Here is a 19,405-nt window from a genome sequence, read left to right as displayed (position 1 = left end):
ATATTCATTCAACTTATAATATTAACTCATCATCACTTGACAGGCAATGCTGGAAGCCACAACCATTTAACAGTTTTTACAGTGGTGACTACTATTCTGTGTGGAATACTGAGACTGTGATAAAGACTTATCATTTTTCTCAATCACGCAACCTATGCAGCGCTCATAGTTGTGATCCTGGTAGATCCAAGTTACCCAGTATCAATCTGTCCCCCTAATCTGCTTAAACTTTTGAATTTCATTTCTCTGCCTGATCATCTATCCCAATTAGCTTACATGAAGAGGGAAAGAAAAGTCCTTTCTTTTAAAACTAACTTTTAGGCTATTATATAAAAGCAAATCGTATTTCACTATTTTTCTGTATGTTTGAATCCTTCTATTGCAGTATTACTAACATTGAGAGGGCATGCTTCTATTACAACTCAAATTATTTGCTCAAAGCACATTTTCTATGATATTAAAGTAGGCTATGATAGGACTTCATTTAAACACTAAAATGTTTAGCCAAATTCAGTAAAAAATTTCATTTAAACCAATTACTCTGGGATTTTGTTTGGATAAATATACTATGTGTAGAAAGGAATCCATAATTCAGTATACATTCCTTGAAACTACTCCAGCAAAAGAGGCCTAAAAGGTAGAAAGTAGGTGAGAAAAAAATGAAACAATCACAAATAAATATTAATTGGCTTGAATGAATGCCTGCATCTTTGACCAAGATGGGGAAAAAACTATGGATGGGCTGGGGATAAATGCAAGAATAGAATAAAATAGAATGTAATATATTTAAAATTTAGATTTGAATAGAAAAAATACTTAATACAATATATTTGAGTGAGCCCCTGACATGCAGTTATCAAATACAAGCCTGATTTACACTAAGACATTCTCTTTTTGTAGCTTTTGATTCTTGGCACTCTGCTGTAGAAATATACAAAAGTAGAAAAAGCCAAATGCAGCAGATAGAACAAAGTTCCACAAAAGCAGAGACCGTATTCATGTCAGTCTTATTCACTGTGGTGGAAGCAGTCTCTAACACTTGGCTGAAAGGGTGCAGAAAATTCACAAAATATAGAACTAACACAAAAAATTAATGTAATTAAGAGTAGCAAACAAACAATACAGACTACAAAGAATGCTAAGCATCTTTTACCTGGATCAGGAGGTGCCTGTTGCTGCCAGTGTGGATAGGCATTTCCCCATCCCTGGGGAGCATATGGGGCTGGAGGACCACTGAAAAGACAAAAAAAAAAATCAATATAAAAATTCAATTTACCAAAAGCCGCACTCTTTGGAGTAAACGCAAACCCAATACTTACTGAGGAGCGGGGCCAGGTGGTCCTGGATTATAAGGTGCAGGATTATATGGTCCCATTGGAGCTCCAGGCCCTGGTGGCCCTGGAGGCCCATGGGGGCCCGGGACACCATGGGGCCCATGGGGTACAGGTGGCCCTAAAGGATTTACTGGGCCCTGTTAAAAAAAAAAGACATTAAACCAGAAAAACAGAGTAATGATTAAACAATCTAATGACCACCAAGTGTATCCTCACACATAATCAGTGTTAGTTTTAGATTTTTCTTCCTTTTCCATTCACATTTAAAAAAACTATTTTAACTCTGCCATATCAATGAGGCATGCAAAATTCATGAACAAAAACTGAAATGCTTCCTTAGCCTTCTATTCTATTCTCTTCAGACAGCTTTATCTCCTTTTCCTTTAGCAATTCTTACTTCTACCTTTCCTTCATCTTACACATGGAAGCATACCAAGCATCAGGTCCTTATCACTACTACTTCTCTCTACATCTACTCTATGACTACTGCCCTAATATTCAGACAACTATTGCAATAACATACTCCCCAAATTGCTTAGGTCCTATACTGGGAACCATCTACTGAACACTTTACCTATAATATAACTAGTTCTCTCTCAAAATTCTCACAACTTCTCTATTTGTTATTGGAACCCCATTTGGACAAAGAATTTAAACTCATTTCCTCCTTTACCATTTATCTCTCATAATTTGAAATACCATCAAAATTTACTTTTATAATTCATTCACCAAATAAGGATATTTCATATCATGCCACATCATAATCAATAATGCTTAATTTTTTTTTTGTATGCTGTACGGCAGGGGTCACAATTCACTCTTTTTTCATGGGAATATCCTGTTATTGCAGCATCATTTGTTGAATTTTTGTTTTTTCTCTTTTGCTTGCTTGTTTTTGAGAAGTGCAAGGGCTGGAAATCATACCCGGGTCTCCTGCATAGCAGGGAAGAATTCTACCACCGAACTACCCTTGCACCCTTATGATTTCTTTTTTTGGTATTCCAATTTGAAAGACCATTAGATTAACTCCCTACAATACTATTAAACAGTTGTAAAACACCCTTTCCATGCAATTAATACTAACTATATCACATTTAGGACAAAATGCTTTAACCAATTCGGTTCAGTTTCCTCACTATAAAATAAGAAAGCTAAAGTTCTTGACTTTTAAAGTAACTTTCATTAAATCTTCTCTCTAAGTTTCCAACTGTTGTCGTCATCCCTTGTTTCTACTGTTCATGGTCTACCCTTTTCAAAGAGTAAAGATCCTAATACTGAAAAGTAGAAAGTGATACACCCAAACAACACACAGGCAACTCATTTAATCTGTAAGGTGGGTACTGTTTTCATCATTTTACAGAGAAGGAAACTGATGCATAGAAGAGTCTGAACATTTTATAGAGATTGTTCAACTCAACAACAAAAAGACAGCCAATCCAATTATAAAATGGGAAAAAGACTTGAACAGACACCTACCAGAAGAGGAAATACAAATGGCCAAAAGGCACATGAAGAGATGCTCAATGTCCCTCGCCATTAGAGAAATGCAAATCAAAACCACAATGCGATATCATCTCACACCCACCAGAATGGCCATTATCAACAAAACAGAAAATGACAAGTGCTGGAGAGGATGCGGAGAAAGAGGCACACTTATCCACTGTTGGTGGGAATGTCAAATGGTGCAACCACTGTGGAAGGCAGTTTGGCAGTTCCTCAAAAAACTGAATATAGAATTGCCATACGACCCAGCAATACCATTGCTGGGTATCTACTCAAAGGACTTAAGGGCAAAGACACAAACGGACATTTGCACACCAATGTTTATAGCAGCGTTATTTACAATTGCAAAGAGATGGAAACAGCCAAAATGTCCATCAACAGAAGAGTGGCTAAACAAACTGTGGTATATACATACGATGGAATATTATGCAGCTTTAAGACAGGATAAACTTATGAAGCATGTAATAACATGGATGGACCTAGAGAACATTATGCTGAGTGAGTCTAGCCAAAAACTAAAGGACAAATACTGTATGGTCCCACTGATGTGAACCGACATTCGAGAATAAACTTGGAATATGTCATTGGTTTAAAAAAAAAAGAAGAGTCTGAACAACCTCTCCAAGATCACACAGCCAGTAAGTGGTTGACAGAATTCTGAACCCAGGCAGTCCAGGCACTAAACCACAATATTAAACTACTTTTCTAAACAACTTATCTTGTTTCTCCATTAATCCATAAAAAATCCTGATCCATGTATTATAGGCAAGCAAAACCATTTTTCTGCCTTGACATCAATGTCTGCCATTACTGAATCCACAAACATTTTCTCAATTTTTTGAACAATTACACTTATCATCCAAAGAACTTAGAATGTGTATATTATGACAGACGTTCTTTAAGCGTTTTTTCATACATTTGCCTCCCCAACCAGCCAGAAATAGTGACAAAATCTCTTTTGCATTCCAGTCACCGAGAAGAGTTTTCCTAAGAAATTCTAATTATTACTAATTTAAATTGTTACCTCTCACCCTATGTAAACTTTTCGTAGTTTGACAACCCAATGAAGCACTACTTTGTTTTATTTTATCAAGGAGTAATGTCAAAATCTCTCTCTCTCTCTCTTTTTTTTTTTACTATCACCAGGAAATCTACCTAGAGGAAAAATTTCCGTATTTGGCTGTGTGTCAGTTACCTGGAACTGCTTTTCAAAATTAGATGCTGGGCCCCTATTCCAGACATTCTGAATCAAAACTGTGTATGTTATGTACAATGGTGTGGAAACTCCCAAGTAATTGGCACTTTAAAGCTTTCCAGATGATTTCTGAGACACCTCAAGAACTTGGATTTATATATTTCTACTCAAGAGTGTGTGTGTGTGTGTGTGGGGGGGTACATCAGGTTCATCTGTTCCTCATCAGGTTTGGGTATTAGTTAAGCCCCTAATAAATGATGAATTTAACTTTCCATTAACTATCTCCTTCATGTATGTTTCACAAACTTCCACCAACCCTAACATTGTTTGCAGATAATGCTACCCTCTTTTATTTACCCACATCCAGACAATCCTTACTATAAGCCAATGTAAGGTAAAACAAGGTTGTGAACACCTGTGACTGCATACTTAACTACTTTTTATTGTTGGAGAGCCTTTTCTATGTTGTACACTTCTGATGTATGTGATGTTTGATGTCTATGATGAAACCTTTAATTTGAGATTAGAATTTGCATATTTTTCTGTGTAGCACTTATAGGGGTATCTGCATTTATGTCTTATTATTAAAACTATTGGGTCTATGCTATAAATTAGAAGTTAAAAGTATACTCACACCAATCTTTTCTTCTATGAGTTGCCGAGCATAGTCTATTTGCTGTGGAGTGCCACGAATTGTAAATAATTTCATATTAGGATCTGCATTAGGGGGAGGATTTCTCTGAAGTTCTATTCTTGCACCAGACTGTTGGCTTATGCTTTTTATGGTTTCACCACCTAAAATAAATTAAAACAAACAGAACAAAACAAAAATACAGTAATTTCTCTAAAGATCCAAAGAACAAAAGGGCTGTTCAAGAAAAATAGAAACAGCTAAATGGGCCTTAAAGTTTTGGACAGAAACTTAACTGATAATATTCTAATAGGATTCTCCATTCATTCTAAACTTCAAAAATCAAATTATAAGAAGCATTTCACATTTCTCTCAAGATACATTTAAGTTTACTTAGGAGGCCAGGAACAATCTTAAAATGGATTGCAACTTATCAAAATATTTGATAAGTTGTTCTTTTACAGTATAAATATAAATAAATACACACAAAAATCAAAAATTTAAAAATGTAGAGCCACATAAAAGCAAATACCCCAAACATTTTTTATGTCAAAGAGTTTCTTACATTAATAATTAAATGCTCTTCATACTATTTTCCAGAAACCAACATGAACCAAATCCCACCCCTTTTTCCATTGTTTTAGTTCTTACTTAGGAACATAAGAACACTTTTCTACTAAAATAATGCTAAAGAAAACTCTCTGCCACATGATTACAAAGTCAACAAAAATAGGTACAGATAACTTAGGTCTAAGTTAAAATTTCAAGCACACATTTAACATTAAGAGTTTAAAATACATTGCCTTTTCCTATAATTAATCCAGTTTTCCCAGTTGGAACAATAAAATTAAATTCCTGTAGTCCACCAGGTGGTCCCATGTTCCAGTTGCCTTGACCTCTACCTCTTCCTCGACCACCAGGTCCAGGTCCACCAGGATTACCAGCCTAAGGAGAGTAAAGACAACAAGGAAAGTCAGCAAATAAACAAATTTTTCTTTCTATGAAATAACTATTATATGTATGTTTTTCCCAACCCTAATATCCCTGAATCAGAAATTAGGGAAGTTGGGAGATTACCTGGTAAATAATCAATAAATAATAATTATCACTTATTCCTTTTATATTGAGGCAAGTAAAGTAGGGTATTTTAAAGTAAATCAAGTACTCTGACACAAAAACCTAAGAGGGGGAACTTCTGGATTTGATAAAAGGAAAACGCTTTTCAAATGAAAACAAAACAATGAAAATCTTAATGTTTTATCAAACCTGAACACTTCGAAGAAGGTCTGTAATAATTTCTGCAGCATGTTGACATCGATCTGGAGGTCCTGTTATTTGTGCTATCCTATCAGGTGTTGTTCCATCATCTTCAAAACAAAGAAGCAAAACTTGATTAACATTAAATCTGAGCATCAAAAATAATTATCAAAGAAAGGTAATTGCTACCAACACTTAGACGATTATAAATATACTGACTAACCTGGCTTAAACTGAATTCGAACACCAGCATCATTTTGTATTTTTTTAATCATCTCTCCATTTCTTCCTATTACAATGCCCACAGCAAATCTTGGGATAGGGACCTTAAGCAAAGAAGACTGGGTATTAAGAAAGACACATACATCCAGAAAATTAATATGCGTCAAATACAAAAACATACACATAGCACCAAAATGTCAATTATCAAATATGATGGGAGATAAAAAACACACAATTCTGCATTCTAAGAATATACAGAAAAAAATCAATGTAATGTTAGAGAGCTGGCTAACACATGAAAGGAAAGACAATATATTTATATATTAGCATATAACCACTTCTAAATGCACATTTTAACTTACATCTATTCCTTCATTTCCTCCTATTCTTGACCCATACTCATTCCGAACTTCTCTGAAACCACCTTGATCACGAATTAACTCTAACACCATTTCCTTGGCTTGCTGAAATAGAAAGTTAGTCAATTAAAAAAGTGTGTCTCAAAACATTTAAATTATTCATGCATGTTTTGTTCAGCATCAACCCCCTCTTTAAAAATATAGTTAAGTTTACTTGAACTTTGTATGGGTCTCCTGTAATCCTAAGAGGTTTGTCAGCACCAGTGTTCTGAGGCCCATCCTGAATCATAACCATCTTAACTCCAGCACGCTCCTGTTAAAATTGTAGAAATAATATGTATTAACAAAGGGGGGGGGGAGTAATGGTTTCAAAAAGAATAAAATTAATCATTATACAAACTCAGTAATACCTGAAGTTGTTTAATAGTCTCTCCTCCTTTTCCAATAACTAATCCAGCCTTGCTAGCTGGAATCATGATTTCCTGAACTGCATTTCCTGGTCCATCTCCATGATGGAAGCCAGGGGCTGGTCTTCCTTTTTCAACAATCTGGTCCAGTAACCGTTTTGCTGATCTGTTAAAAAATTTATATTTAAGTAATAAGTTACAACATACCCAAAAGCTTAGCCAATTAGAGTAATCAGTATTCCTTCCATTTCATTTTAACAGTGATGGTAGCACAACAGGTATTTAGCACCACTGATCTGTAAATCTGAAAGTGGCTAAAATGACTATTTTAGGTTGTATTTATGTTACCCACACTAGAAGTGCACAACATAAAGAGTAAACCCTAATGTAAACTATGGACTATAGTTTATAGTAACAATGTTTCATCACACGAAGCAAAATGTTAGCCAAGATGAACTACACGTGGTTAGGGGAGGGGTGGTAATATGGGACTGTGTACTTTCTGCATGATTTTCCTGTAAACCTACTACTTCTCTAATACAAAAAAAAAAAGGCCACCAAGAATAAAAGATTCTGATCCCGAGTAATTAATTTTTTAGGTTTACAATTTTCACTATTTTTGAGAATATTTAAAAATTTCTGAGTAGCATTCTACTTCTAAACTTAGAAAGAGACAAGAATTTAGGAAAAAGATTAAGGCTGAAGATAAAAATTAAGGAGTAAATAAAATCTATGGTATAAAAAGCCATAGGATTAAATGAAGTCATCTAAAAGATATGTGTAGATACACCATGTGAAGAACTTCCATGTTGAAAGGAAGATAAGGCAGAATAAGAAAAAGGGACTAAGAAAAAGAGTGGCCAGTGCAGCAGGTGTCCCGGGCCAAATAAATGAAGTACTGCAAAGAAAGGCTGGTCTACAGTGTCAATTAATGCTGATAATGCTGAATGGAAAAGAACCTATTCACGATCTTGACAAGAAAAATTTCAATGGAATGATGGGAATTAGTGTCTGATTAGTGTGAATTTTAGAGAAAATGAAAAATTAGGTAGATAAGAGGACAAGTAGAACCACCTTCTTCAAGGAGTTTTGTTGTAAAAGGGAGCAGAGAAACAGAGAATAAAGGTTTTTTCCCCTAGTATGTTCGTATGCTGCTAGAAATTATATAGTAGAGATAGGAAAACTAATAATGTAGAAAAGTGGGTTCAACTGGAGGAGCTAAGGAGCAGCTGGCCTCAGGCACATGAAAGGAAGGGAGTATCTGAGAACTTGTATATTAGACAGAACACAAATGAAGGCAGGCTGTTAAGGAAAGTTCAAAGTTTCTTATGATTGCTTATATTTTCTTTGAAAAATAAGCCAAAGTGGGGAGAGGAAGTATCAAGGAACCTTGGAGGAGACCAGGAGAGAAACACAAATGTCTATCAAAGTTAGTGACTGAGTTTTAAGTGAAACCAGTCAATATGATCATGTCTTCTTCTCTAGGCTGTATTCAGCTTCTCAAGTACAGCCTAGAGTACATAGAAGGTTGGCTTTAATAATTTTCTGTGTTCTATGGTTCACATGAGGAATCCTAACTGAGAAGGCATGAGGCATAAACTTCAAGAGCTGGGGATTTCTGGGATATGGGGGTACAGAGACAATGGTCTAAAAGTAGTAATGAAAAGCAATGACAAAGTTCAAATAACCTTCACATTACTCTATAGATTTTTAAAGATTTTCATACTTACTGGACAGACTCAGGTGTTCCAGTTAACATACAAGACCTTTCTGGAAGGCCACCACTATCTGCAATTAAAAACAAAAATAGAAAATTTTAGATCAAGGAAAGACTAATATGTTGAACCACTTTCACTAACAACTTAAAGAATGCTAGTTTTCTAGTCATTTGAAAAAATAACAGGAGAGCAATGTTACCAGGAGCTATCTGTATTTTGCATCCGGATTCCTGCTGAATGCGAGAGATCTGTTCACCTCCTCTGCCAATTACTAGTAAAAAGAGAAAAGTATTTGTTGCAAAATTATAAAGTCTGTCTCATCTATGTTTTCAAAGTTTTAAAAATTAGATAACTTACTGAATCCAACCATTCCATCTGGAACTTTGTATTCTTCTGTCATTACAGATCTGCTAAGGAATAAAGGAAAAATAACATTTTCCTTCAAAAAGAATACAACTTGTTTACAAATAAAGGTAATCAACCACTAATTAAAAAATGGAAGCTTCTAACAGCTTACTGAGGTTCCAGGCACATATTCATGGCTAAAATGCAGCTTATCACCTGAGCAGTTATGACCAGAATCTTAATTAAGATAACACACATCAAGTAAGGAAAAGGATGAGTTGGGGAAAGAGTTCAGGGAATGTTTTCTTAAGCATTATTCTAATTTACCTTAGTTCTAGGATCTTACTAATTCCACCCACTCTTCCAAATGACAAATGAATCTCACTCAAAAAAAAAAAAAAACTATCATTGTGTGTCACCTTTTCAAAGTAGAGGGAAATAAAATATACATATACAAAAACATATCTGAACACTATTTGTCCTATATAATACTTTGGTTGTGTCTGTACATATAGTTCAACTAAAACTTACAAAGTACTTTCTGAAAAGTTTTTTACTATACCTTTGCTGTTGATGCATGGGTGGTAACTGCGTTCCAAAAGCTACCAAAGAAATTTAATAAAAATAAAATGAAAACATGAAATTTAAGCTTACTTACATATTTATATTTAACAACATATCAAGCAATTCTAAAATCTTTCCCTGATACATAGATAACACCTTGAAGAAGACACAAAATTTTATATAGGTACTTAAATGAGTATAGCCAGTGGGCAAGAAAACCAGTAAAAGGGCAGAGAATTAGCAATGGTCTCAAATTAAACACTTTCTTTTTTCAACTGGTACAAGCATAGATTAAGAATTTGAGTAAATACATTGGAATATGTAAAATAACTCGGCAACCAAATCTTATTAATAATACCTGACTATAATTAAAACAAGAGATTTTAAAAACAGGAGAAAAAAAGAACATTTACAGGGTGGGCAATGGTGGTGCAGCGGCAGAGTTCTCGCCTGCCATGCTGGGTTTGTTTCCCGGTGACTGCCCATGTTGTGGGGGTGGGGGGTGGGGTGGGAATTCAGGCTAGACATTGTAAAAGAATATTTACAGATGCCCATTAACTTTAAAGATGCTCACCAAAAGATAGGAACAAAACCTTGATATTAAAATTCAGTTACTATAACTTTTAATCCAATTTAAATGAAATACTTACAGTCATTTTGAGGAGCAACTTTCTTAGCATCTGGTTGATCTGCAAAATTAAGAGTCTTTTAATTTTTTGCCAATAAATATAAGACTTAGCTCACCTCCCCCACCTCAAGCAACAATAAATATCAATATGAGCATTTATGGAAATATCTGAGGTTATGGTTTGCCATTTGAACCAAAACTGGTGAAACTCATCCCAAACTCTTGGTAGTCTAAAGAATAATAATTACATTTCTTTCATTCTCTTCATGTTTAAAGATGCACAGACATTAAAAAGAGAAAAAATCCTTTTGACAAATCACTGACCTCAATGTGCTTTTTTAAACCCTTTAGAATGATACAAGACAAAGTATTAAGGTCCATTACTAGCAAAATATCACATGCTAAAGGCTAATGATGCTTCCACTACAGGAACTGAAGATTGTAAGAAAAAAAAATTATCAAAATATGAAAACTTCACATATCAAAGTTGAGTGTATCTGACAGTGACCACAAAGCTATGCGAAAAAAAAATTCACATTATAAGGCAATCGTAATGTAAAATGTTCCATTATTCCTTAGCCAAACATTTCACAGCATAATACTGTAATACTTCAGGCAGAAAAACTCAAAGCAACTACATAGCTACCTACATCTAAATCCTTTACACAGGTGAATGAATATAATGCATACCTTAGAACAGAAAACCTATAGCTGATAATACTACATTCTCCCCCCATTCAAACTTAAATGATTAAACAGCAGAATGTTGTGCAGCAAAAATTCAGACACATAATTCAAGAAATATTTGTGTCCAATCCAAGAATCCACTGGTTTATTTCACGTTTACATACTAAACACAGGTAATAAATAAAAATTCCTGCCTTTAAAAGGAGAGGGCATTCCCTCCCAGTGTGTTGTACTGCTCGGACTTGTCCAAGAGCCATCTACACATAAAATAAAAAGAATACATTACATACAACATCTGAAGCATCATTAGCTCATTTTTGTATATTAAAAGCCTCACTATGAATATGAATGAATATGAAAGACACTTAAATGAAAGGAAACCAAATACTCCTGGTCAAAGCTACTAACACATTCTACAGGCTCAATCAGAATCCTTCTCTCTCTTTTTTTTTTTTTTAAAAAAGAAAAGGGCAAAAAGAAAATGTATCAAAATTCATAACCAAACCTAAAAGAAAAAATACGTGCAGACTTCTAGGTTCAGAAGGTTCAATAATTACGTTTTTTAAGAAAAATACAAGGTACTGTAAATCCACTGTTTTAAGATAAACCTGAAACACAAAATACTAAAACAAAACAAAACATAAAAAAATGGTATAAGCTGCAACATGCTAGAGTGGCAAACTATAGCAACTTCAATTTTAAAGTGAGATTTGAAATAGGTAAACAATAAAAACACAGCATACAAAAGTTCATTCACATATGATGAGAAAAACCAGTGAAATGTCTCCTAAACAATTTATATTCTTGCGTGTATGTGTGTGTTGTTTACTCAGATTAATAAGTCTGTGCAAACCGTCAATCTGGCACAATTTTTTCTATAAGAGTAAAAACAATTATTTCCTAATAAGGCAAAACTTGCTGGTTGACAATTTTTTACTTACCTTGGCTAAGTCTTTTTTTTCCTTTCGACATCGATATAAACCTTACAATTTTAGGAACCTTATGATAAAGGCACTGTTTCAATCACTTCAACTAAATATTTTGTAAAACAAAATACTTATGCTGTCAACTTACCTCCATCTTCCAAAGGTCTTTTTTGTCCCCCATAACCATAGTCATTTGAATTCAGTGATGTTCCAGCATCACCTCCAATTTTTGCTGCAATCTTAAAAAACAAATACAACACACCTTTATCATTAAGGAAGGCATCACAAACTACGACACACTATTCAATACTAAATTTCCTCATTTGTTTCCTAATGCATATATATGCCAAATATTCTTTAGCATTACATAAGAAAACTAATGTGCTAGATAATCATAAAATTACAGTTCAATTTATTGCTACCATTAATACTTCAGGGAGTTGATCTGGAAAGCTTTTTATACATTCCTATAAGAAGTAATAATGAAGCAATCAGTTTGGAATCTTTAAAAGACAGACCGAGTAACTCTGAGGAAAATCTGGACAGCAATGCTGCCTTCTCCATGGCTCTCTTCTATGACTCTTTAAAAGATGTGTGTGGGCATAGGGAGTCTATTAACACCTTGTGGGATGCTAAGTTTATACTGTTTAATAAGGTAGCCATTATCACACATTCAATACCCATTTTAAGTACTGAGCACTTAAACTATGGCTAGTCCGAACTGAGACGTGCTTTAAATGAAAAATACATATTAGATACTGAAAGAACAGACAAAAAAAATGTAGAGTCCCCCCCCTCAATTTTTTATACTGATTACATGCCAAAATGACAATATTCTGGATATGCTGTGTTAAATAAATTATGTGGCCTGCATTATATTTCTATTGAACAGTGCCGTTTTAAGGAAACATGCAAAGGGACAGGAGCCTGGGGAGCAGCACTTCTATAAAAGCCTCACTGATAGAACCATAATTGTATCAAATTCACTTCATTCAAACCGTTTTAACTTTTAGAGAGGGCCAAATGATTGTTGGCACTTGACTAACCAAATACCATATAATAGTAACAGTCTCAAGTCATAAGTAGGGCTGAATTTATGTGCCTATTTATTGCATTTTCCTATGAAAAGGGGAAATGAAACTATGTCACGTGGTAATAAATGTTTTATATTCATTTTGTCATGTCATCAGTACAATAATTCCAAAAAGTAGAGAGTACTCAGGGAGGCAGAAATTTACTTACAGTTGTTAAATAATCTTAGCAATAACTCAAGTCACATAAGCAAATGGTAGAGATCTCTATCGGGTAACAAAAGTCTTGAACTTTGGACAATGCCTTGTTTCTCAATTTATACACAGCTTCATTCTAGTTACTAGGATTAAAGGATAATCCTAATAAACCATTATTTTAGGCAGTTACTGAAGATGACTGTTGGGCAAACAGGAGTTCATTATCTTATTCTTTCAACTTTGAATATGTTTGAAATTTTAACTAAAAAACGAAATAGAATGATAAAAGCAAACTTTTGGTGACAGGAATTCTTCAAAGAGATCCTGATGTGAAAAAGAAATCCAATTGTTTCAAACTTTATAATCAGGAAACTGGAAAGGTTTAGCATATAATATAATTCACGGATTTAAGTCTTAAACCTATTACGTAGCATGTAAGTACAATATGTAACAGTTCCCACGTACCAACTGTACACCCAGGGTTCCTAGATTTCCCTTTCTTCACCTGTAAGTGCAAGTAGCTACAACAAAATGCATTAGGATCAAGTTAAAGCGCTTGATAAAAGTATATATTTTTAATTATCCTCTCTGGTTATCAACCCCTAAATCTTAAACACTTAGCATTTCACTGTTCATTAAGACCTTAAATATTCTGCCGGGCAGTGATGGGCAGATGTTAGAAGGAAAGGATTTCATGCCAGAGAAAACAGTATAGACAGGAAAATGGTTTAGGTTGTGACTATCTATTGCCGCTAGCATTTATAAATGCTTTGAGTTTGCCCAGGAGAGCTACTGATCTTCAAGGACTTTTGCCTAGAGGAAGGATACTTATTTATACCTCCCTAGTAAATGAATAGTTCTAAAACTATCCAAATGAAAATGAAACTTGGTAACTTAATTCACACAAGTAACAGTAACACCACCTCAAAAATTCAGAAATGATACAAAGAAATTAGAGAAGAGCTTTTAGTAAAAGTACCGCCAAAAATTACATCTTCGATTCCCCAATAATAGGAAATATACAATTCCCAGGTCACTAAAAGTAAAATTAGTTTGAAAGAAGTAATAGTTACTAAAAAGTAACTCCAACTACACACAACTCTTATTGATCATAAAGATTTAAGCGCAGGTAATCCCTTACTTTCACTAACCATTCTGAGAACAAGAATCTTGGAGTTGAAAGGAAATTTAAGACTTAAAATTAGAGTTGTGTGTGTGTGTTTTAAAGCTGATTTGCACAAAAAAATTAATCTACCTAAATACCATGAATGCTTATTTTCCTAATTTTCATCCTACCACATGCTTCCCTTAGGCTTTGGAGTTAGTGTGGGGTTTAATCCTGGTTCAATTGCTTATTACTTTTGTAGCCTTGCCTGATTTTCATAAGTATTCTATGGCTTATTTACCTTATCTGTACAAAGGGTAAGTTTCCATACCTGCCTGGTAAGACTGTTATGAGGATTAAATGAATGCAAGAAACGCTCAGCACAGAGTCTATATGTGGTATTTTTTCAATGAACTGCCAGATGGTATGAACACATCAGCATACTATAATTCAGCAATAAAATGGACTCCACATGGAGATATCAAATATTTGATTAAAAAATTAAACAGATTTTTCCTAGCCAAAAATACACATTCTAGTTGTAAAAACATGTGCCAGTAGATGAATTAAGTATACAATCAATCCGTATCCCTACATTCTGGCATCGTATTAGACATAAAGTAAGCCTTTAAGAATGAATTTTGAAGAAATGGAATGATTTTCAAAATAAAATTTATTTACTATTTTAATTCACCAATGATTTTTGATTCAAGTCTATAAATATTCAGTAGCTACTATGGGCAAGGACCTGATGGGTTCAATTCCCACATACCAGAAATGTGAAGAGGTGTAGAATAACTGAAACAATACTAAGGCATCATTTTATTAAAATTCTCCAAGCCTTCTATCTAAAACACAGGAATCTTTCCTTATTACCACAATCATGCCTCTCGTATACTATGACAAAATACAGTAAAATTAAAATCATGCTCAAATGCTAGTTTCACTGGATATAGTAATAACAAAACAACAGTTTGATTTTGTAATTTTTCTTTCAGCCAAACAACATAATGCAATCTGAATCACCTTTACAATTATCAGGGAAGAGATTTCAAAATATTTGAGAAATAATGACTAATTTATTAATTGTTTAGAGAAGAAGGAATGGCGGTAGATTCTTAGCTTCTAATTTACCACTTTCCTCATCTAATCTCACAGTCCTATTCACTTCCATCTTCACATAATCTCAAGAATAAAAAAAAAATAGATGAATACATTTTAATTTTCAATGTTCCACAGCTCAGAATGTATTGTTTACATATGGTCCCCAAAGACTAAAAAAAAAATCCTATCCCACCCCCTGGAGTTCCAGCTTGAAATCCATGAAAATAAATTTCTACTGCAGAGGTTGAAATTCTTAAACTAGAAATATTTAAAGTCCTGAAACCCAAAGGGGCCAGCCTCTCCAGAACATCAACTAGTTCCATTCCCCTATTCCGTATTATCGACAGCCCTTTCCAAAATGAAATAGTTAGAATGGGCATAGTCCAAACACCCCTAAAGATTGGGAGAAAGATCAAAGGAGAAGGTGGAGTTATAACAAGAGAAGATAGGATTTAAATGAGTATGACCACTAAATCATTATACTGATATTTCTCCAGTGTCTTGGAGCAACCAGGAGGAAAAACCTAAAATTGTGGAACTGCAACCCATACTAAACTCTGAAATCTGTTCTATAACTAATTATTGTGGTGTACTTTGGAATTTATTGCTTTTTTGCACATGCTATTATTCGCAACAAAAAAAAAAGAAAAGCTCTCTAGACTTCATCTAAAAAGTCTACCTTTCACTATGAAATTAATAGCCCATCCAAATAATGAAGTCTAACTTCATGGAAAGCCAAGATCTTCCATAATTTGGTACCTATACCCAGCTGACTTTTATCACTTTTTTGTTTTTCCTCTGCCCAAAGCTTACTCCATTCTTGGGTTCTTGTTATTCCAAACTTTCTTTACATGTCAAACTTCCATTCTTTAAAGGCTTGGCTAAAATATCACTCCAGGCAGTTAGGCACCACCTCTCTGGTGCCTTGTACAATGGTTCTCAATGTTTACAGAACAAGTGAATGGGTTGTCTACTCTCTGATGTCATTATTCAGATACTACTATTCATTTTCATTTGATCCCTTACCTCTTATCTACCTAGAAGGCAAGGACTCAATTCCATATTAAAAAAATCTCCAGCATCTTAAGTACAGTGTGTGACCCATATTAATTCAATACGCTGGTTGAATAAAATGAATCTGCCACCTGATCTAATAAAAACTCATAACTGTACAAATGTTTCAGTTGCTATTCTAAGCATGTTCAGAAGTAATTAAAAAGGATCAGATTTTAAAAATGCAGAATTAGCATTAATAATGATCTGCTGCTGATCCGCCTAACTATTGCTGATTATCAATGACTACAGGTACATTTTTAGTCTGTCCACATTATAAAAATAGGTACTGTTAACATTATTATACAATTTATTAATTTTCTTTTTATTCAAACGACCTTTTAATCTTACTGGGTGGTAAGAAATAAGTTTACTAAATAAAACTCCTAAAACGTAGCACAATATTAGTTTCTGATTAACATTTAACATTGTATCTAAAATGTCTAGCACCTAGTACAACATGCGTAGTGTCATAATGAGAATATGGATCCATACCAATATCACAAATTTTCAGACTTCAACTACATTAAGGAACAACCTAATAAAAGTAAACTTCAAGTTAGAAATATCTTTAAATTCCAAACTTCTTTTTCTTTACAGTTTTCGTTTGGGTAAAGCGCCTTCAGGGCAAACGTGCAAACCTACGTAAATCAAAAAGATCTGGCCAGTTTACGACTCTGAAGAGAGGCAGGTCCAAATTGAAACTTCGGTTATAAAGAGCCTGAGGCCATTTTGAGAATTATGAGGGAGGACTAGTAGAAGAGACTGACACGGAAATCCCGCCCAGAGGAAGGTTTCCAACCCCGTATATTAGTGCTCTGTTACATTTGCTCTTTGTAGAGGTGAAGGCGAATGACATCTAAACATCGTTAATTGAAAGGGAGAAATCGAATGGGCTGGAAGCTATAAAGACCACTTTAGTGACAAATTCCTTTTCTTATTAGGTAGGGCCTGTAGAGAGACCCTAGTCCTTCCCCAAAACGCATTATTACCAAAACCTTCCACCCTGCTATGTAAAACTAGGCGCGCTTTACCCCCACGAAGAGTATTCATTCTAAAGAAAAGGGGAGGCTAAACTTAACTCCTTAGAGAACCGCGAGCGCCGCAGAAGCGGGAGAAAGACCTAAAGCCATCTTGCGTGGCACGCGTGAGAGTTCTTAATCCAAGAACACAAAACCAGTTTCCGTCTCTAATCTGTTACCAATGCTGGGAAACAAGCCTCACATTTCGGAGGCCGGAAGAGCACCACTTTCCGACTCCTCATGCGCGAAGAAGTAGCGGCCTACTCAGCCAGCGGCCAATTACCGTGAGCTGTCGGGATCCCGCCGCGCGGTCCAGACTTACCTGCCGTGCTCTCTGTAGCGCATCTTTGAAAGCATCGTTAACTCCTCCGCCCCCGCCGCCGCCGCCACCACCGGCTGAGCCCGAGGAAGGAGGAGGCACGGTTGAATAATCTGCCATCGCTACACTACAGTGGCCGCTGCCGCTTTTTCGCAGGGACCTTCTCTCAGCTAACTGTTAAGAAAGAAAGAAAATGGCGGCCGTTGAGACTGTATCACATTCTTGTGCGACCATCGTGCCGTAGGGGGGCGGGGACTGAAAGAAGGAAATCTCGCGATATTTCTGAGCCAACGTGCTGGTATGGGGGTGGGGCTGGAAAAGGAGGCGAAAGATGTCACGAGAGTTGGGTTTAAGATTTCGCGAGAATGGGGTTTGTTTTGTCGTCTCCACGGCGCGCGTTTTTAGGGTGAGGTTGGGATCATGTCTGCCTTGGGCGGGAGGGCTAAGACTGGTGTGGCTGCTGCAGTTGCTCTTGGGTTTCGGAAAAACTGAAGAAAAAGTAGTTTCTTGCCGGTCGCGCCTTCAGGGATGTAGTGTGGATGTATTTTCGGCCGAGGATCATTCTGTGTATTCCTGGTGAAGGACTGACGTCGATGGGCTGGATGACGCAACAGAGTCGCTAGAGTTCTGCAGCCCGGGAGGGCACCTCGGAAAAGCTTTTCCGGGACTGCGCGGTGATGCTTCCAAAAACGTCCGCCCGGCCTTTCGGGAACCCAGCGTGACTTTCAGGGTATTTTACTTCTGTATGGTCAGGTTTTTAAGGTTTATCAAAAGTCGGTCTGAAATCACGCCATAGGCGCCTTATTTCTCAAAGTAGTTTCAAAGTTTTAAATTTAAATAATGTGATGGAATGTGACAATATGATATTTACTTTTTTGTGTGTGATTTTTCCTGGAATTCAGGGTTAACCAGACTTAGTGACCTACTGTTGGATGTGACCTATGTATGGCCAGTTTTGTTGAGGTCCTCAGAATTAAGAACAGCATCCGTTTCTTGACCAGAATTGACTTTGTGACTATTTAGAAGTGTTTTTCCCCCCAACTCCACCCTTTGGGAACTCCAGTGTGAGGTAATGTTCTGAATTTTCATCGCAACTTCAAGGATTTCTGAGGCTTAGATAATATTTGTATTTTCTGTTATCCAGCTCATTTACCAAGTAATTTCGCACATTTCTTCAGACTTTGTCGATCATCTTGTGGCAAAGTAATTCATTGCCTTAATATTAATTATTTTATAGTTCCAGAAATTCTTCAGGGTGTTTTTGAAGTCTTCGTCTGTTTATTCTTGTGTGTCACTGTGATTTCCACCTTCGCCCACCCCAAGATTCTTTGCACTTAGATAACAAAGAAGGTAAATGGAACTCACCCAACTTTGTGGCATTTTTTCCTTTTGTAAATTAGGTCCACAGAGTAATTCCCCATATCTTGTCTTAGAGCAGTTTGCAAGAAATGAATGCTACAGACCTGTTCCTGATATGTCTAACTGTCCACTTGCTCAGGACTCAAAATCAGATAACTAAACATTGAAATGTTCATAGATACGATAGAGCCATCGTTTTCCTCCAATCAAATTTTCCTGCCATATTGTTCCTTTATAAATTCTGATTATCTTTTACACTGTTCTTAGTCACCTCCTTTAAATTTTGGGGAATAAGGCACTCCATTTTTTTATCATGCTAGTTATACAGATTTAAGCATAGCTAGTTTATAAATAACTACAGAAGCAATGTTGGGTGATATTGTTAACTAGAAGTTTTTCAGTTGTATTTCTGGAGTATACTCAACAAATGGCATTTAT

The 19,405-nt window shown here is 35.5% G+C and overlaps 2 protein-coding genes across 25 annotated transcripts in view; one reads left to right on the top strand and one right to left on the bottom strand.

The window, feature by feature from the left end:
- Positions 1 to 18,175, bottom strand: part of FUBP1 (far upstream element binding protein 1) — a 33,475-nt gene extending 15,300 nt beyond the window's left edge. For 5 of the 13 annotated variants that reach the window (XR_013159384.1, XR_013159385.1, XR_013159383.1 and 2 more), the window contains exons 1-17: positions 17,612 to 18,175; positions 11,925 to 12,015; positions 11,045 to 11,107; positions 10,186 to 10,224; positions 9,534 to 9,573; positions 8,984 to 9,036; positions 8,826 to 8,897; positions 8,639 to 8,696; positions 6,912 to 7,074; positions 6,716 to 6,814; positions 6,505 to 6,606; positions 6,144 to 6,246; positions 5,930 to 6,030; positions 5,467 to 5,608; positions 4,667 to 4,827; positions 1,320 to 1,471; positions 1,154 to 1,233 (exon numbers count right to left, since the gene is read on the bottom strand). Coding sequence is in view for 10 of the 13 variants with exons in the window: in XM_077120527.1 (XP_076976642.1) it covers positions 1,154 to 1,233; positions 1,320 to 1,471; positions 4,667 to 4,827; positions 5,467 to 5,608; positions 5,930 to 6,030; positions 6,144 to 6,246; positions 6,505 to 6,606; positions 6,716 to 6,814; positions 6,912 to 7,074; positions 8,639 to 8,696; positions 8,826 to 8,897; positions 8,984 to 9,036; positions 9,534 to 9,573; positions 10,186 to 10,224; positions 11,045 to 11,107; positions 11,925 to 12,015; positions 17,612 to 17,728 (1,636 nt within the window). In the remaining 3 variants the exon portion in view is untranslated. The remainder of the gene's footprint in view (positions 1 to 1,153; positions 1,234 to 1,319; positions 1,472 to 4,666; positions 4,828 to 5,466; positions 5,609 to 5,929; positions 6,031 to 6,143; positions 6,247 to 6,504; positions 6,607 to 6,715; positions 6,815 to 6,911; positions 7,075 to 8,638; positions 8,697 to 8,825; positions 8,898 to 8,983; positions 9,037 to 9,533; positions 9,574 to 10,185; positions 10,225 to 11,044; positions 11,108 to 11,924; positions 12,016 to 17,611) is intronic. The other 8 variants (XM_077120531.1, XM_077120535.1, XM_077120528.1 and 5 more) reach the window with 7 other exon arrangements.
- DNAJB4 (DnaJ heat shock protein family (Hsp40) member B4) overlaps positions 17,899 to 19,405 on the top strand; it is a 65,593-nt gene continuing 64,086 nt past the window's right edge. For 7 of the 12 annotated variants that reach the window (XM_077120558.1, XM_077120553.1, XM_077120554.1 and 4 more), the window contains exon 1: positions 18,021 to 18,338. The gene's annotated coding sequence lies outside the window, so the exon portion shown is untranslated. The other 5 variants (XM_077120556.1, XM_077120552.1, XM_077120548.1 and 2 more) reach the window with 4 other exon arrangements.

Source organism: Tamandua tetradactyla, chromosome 11 (genome assembly GCF_023851605.1).
Source record: "Tamandua tetradactyla isolate mTamTet1 chromosome 11, mTamTet1.pri, whole genome shotgun sequence".
Classification (NCBI taxonomy): domain Eukaryota; kingdom Metazoa; phylum Chordata; class Mammalia; order Pilosa; family Myrmecophagidae; genus Tamandua; species Tamandua tetradactyla.
This window is presented reverse-complemented; position numbering and strand designations above follow the sequence as displayed.